The following is a 3158-nucleotide window of genomic DNA, read 5'->3' as shown; positions in this document are numbered from 1 at the left end:
AAAAAAAAAAAAAAAAAAAAACCATATTTGCTAGTAATGAACTTGAACTGTTACAAAAATATTATTTAAATATCATCGAGAATTATAAACATAAATGAAGAAATAAATATTGTTCGGTAAAAGTATGTCACATCCACAAATCAAATAAATAGATTGAAATTTTAGGCATAAAAATGTATGCCCTCGACTTCGAATATATCTTTAAACGTAAAGGGAGAAGGCATTACTTTTGAAAATGTATTCGATCGAAATTAAAAGTAAGGATTCCCTCAAGAAAATACATCACCTTTAGATCAATGTTAATATTGTTTAGTGATGGGAGATATTTTAGCTTTTGTAAAGTTGAAAAGTTCCAATTTCTATGGTTGTTAATTTTAAAATAATAATAATAATAAATTACAAAACTAGTAAAGAAGTACTTTTGAATGATTCATATTTATCGACAAAATGAAAAAAATGAGACAAAAATGTGTGTAAAAATGGAATTTTAGTACAACTACACCCACATTTTAAAAGTTGGGAAAAAGTTTCCCAAAATTAAAATTAAAAAAAAAAAATAATGTAAAACAACCGACCTGATCATAGGAGTGTTNCAAAACAATAAAAATGGGGTTAGACGTGATCATAAGTGTGATTTATAAATATTTGATATTTAAATTTTAAAAAATTTTAGTTATTAATGTAATATGGAGAGTACTTGTCACAATCGCACTCTTGATGGCACCGAACTTGCGATTGTGCGGTACTCACTTTCCAACGACAAGTGAGCTAAGCTAATTCGTTCTTACGTCGCCTACGGCCAAACGACGTATGCTCGAGCCTCTAACTTCGGTTTTAGAAAATAATGGCAGAGAGAGATTTTTTAAAGAGAGATTTTGGAAGAGACGTTATATATGCAAGCAAGAGAGTAACAACAATTGCTCACAGTATATAACTATTGGCAGGGAGAAGTTGACAATGGAAACAACTCGAACACTCAATAGACGGTTGAATTGGATTGAGTTGAGTTATGAATTCTATTTGAGTACCTGAACAAAACAGCCATGACGAAGGTGAAGCTGGGAGTGACATTACTGAAAGCGGAAGCGACGGTGGCTGAAGTATACTTAATTCCAAGGTAGAAAAGATTCAAGTAAATAGTTGAGCCTAAAATGGCGAGCAAGAAGATCTTAATGGTCATGGAAATCGTCAAAGAAGTCCGTTTGTTTCTGCATGATTCAAACAATCATCACCATATAATCAACCATGAATCGAAGGAAGAACACAAACGACTTTTATTATTGCACCTATCGATCACATAAGCGAAAGGAAGCAAGACGAGGAAGGCGATGATATGGCGATACACGAAGAACACGAAAGGATCAAGATCCTTCTCGCTAGCCACTTTCATAAGAATGTTGGATCCGCCATACCCAATTTGCACCGCCACCATTGCTGCACACGACGCATACAGCTTCGCCATTGACACGCCGAAGGTGCTTGCAGTGGTTGCAGTGTTTGCCGATTAGACCCTTTGTCGCAAATAAATAAGCAAAATTCTGTACCCTTCAAAGCTACGAAACTGCTTACTGCTTGCCGTCTTTCACAATGAAAAGTCTAACACTGCTGCCGTCTACTCCTTTTATTCTTTTATTATTATTTTTTTTTTATTTTTCTCAATTAAAATTACCAAAATAAAATTATTAAACTTTTTAAATCGAATAGGCGATTATTACGTATGCAATAAAATATTGTAATTTTTTTTTATTACATCATAATGCCAGAATTTGAACTTCTGAATTTATTACTTTTATTATAGAATATTGGTTAAACAAATAAAATTCACTTTTAAACTTTGTAGGATTTTTTTATTATAGAATATTGGTTAAACTAATAAAATTTACTTTTAAACTTTCAACAATTTTTACTTTATAATAGAATATTGATTAAACTAATAAATTTACTTTTAAACTTTGTATGATTTTTTTATTGTAGAATATTGGTTAAACTAATAAAATTTATTTTTAAACTTGATAGTTTGTTTAATATTTATTAAGTTTTTAATAATACCCTTAAATTTTTCATAAAAAATTTAAATCATAAGACAATACTATCCGTACCTTATTTAAAAAAATATTCTTAACTTGAAAAAAATTTATTAATACTTTTTTAAATGTATTTTTGAAAGTTATAAAATATTTTTAAAAATGTAAGAATTTATTACCCACTTTTTAAAGTTGAATAACTTAGACATAAAATTAACATTTAAAAATTTATTAAATATTTTTTAAATGACTTGTTTGTGAATTGATTTTATTTTTTATTTATTTATGAATTTAATAACAAATTTGGTTCCATCTATTAACTCAATTAACTTATAAATTTTTTTTACTAAACACAAAAATCAAATCAAATTAAGAACATATTAATTACTTTTCAATGATAAACAAAAGTTACGATAATTCACTAAAATTTGGACCAATTCATTTGAGTGAACGACTTTACATCTTGTACTTGCATGTCTCTATTCAATGGGAATGGGCTACGATCATGTGAAACCAACTAAACGACGTGTCGTCTGTTTTCAAAATAGAGAAAATTGGAATTCAATTTTTTTTTTCTTTTTTCTTCACCCGAACATAAAGACAATTTATTGCTTTCCTTGAGTTCAAATGTTGAATTCCTCTCTTATAGTAAGTTTCCTCCATTTAGTTTATCTCTAACTGACTCGTTTTGTCTGTTTTAGATTATTTCGAAACTATTTTTGACCTAATTATGTCCTAAAAAGATTAATATAGTTGTCGTTTGAATAAGATATCGACACTAAATAGTTTCTCATATCTAATACCATTTTTATCTTAAACTTTGATATGATATTTTTTTTTATATCAATTATGTTTTTAACATTTATTATTATTATTTTTTTTTATTTTAAGAAAAAGGTAAGGTGGGTACACTCTTTCTGGTTGGACGTCACTATGTTTTAATTTTATTAATGGTGTGGGACCCGCTGACCGCACACATTTGGACGAAATTTTTTGAAAGAAACTGAATCAGATCAGTTTTCAAATTTGGCTGTCACGTGATTTTCTAGAGCTATGAAAAATCTATTTATTTTTTAGTTAAAATATGGTTTCCTTTAATAATATTCTTCGCTGGAATTAAAAAAAAAAAAAAAA

General features: G+C 28.3%; 1 protein-coding gene across 1 annotated transcript in view; it reads right to left on the bottom strand.

The window, feature by feature from the left end:
- The window catches only part of LOC111785297 (WAT1-related protein At1g43650-like), an 18047-nt gene extending 16449 nt beyond the window's left edge, over positions 1-1598 (bottom strand). The window contains exon 1 of the mRNA XM_023665705.1: positions 1430-1598. Coding sequence (XP_023521473.1) covers positions 1430-1462 — 33 coding nt within the window. The 5' untranslated portion in view covers positions 1463-1598. The remainder of the gene's footprint in view (positions 1-1429) is intronic.
- Positions 1599-3158: the final 1560 nt, after the last annotated feature.

This window comes from Cucurbita pepo, unplaced genomic scaffold (assembly GCF_002806865.2).
Source record: "Cucurbita pepo subsp. pepo cultivar mu-cu-16 unplaced genomic scaffold, ASM280686v2 Cp4.1_scaffold000438, whole genome shotgun sequence".
Classification (NCBI taxonomy): Eukaryota; Viridiplantae; Streptophyta; class Magnoliopsida; order Cucurbitales; family Cucurbitaceae; genus Cucurbita; species Cucurbita pepo.
The sequence above is the reverse complement of the archived record's forward strand: the minus strand, read 5'-3'. Positions and strand labels throughout refer to the sequence as shown.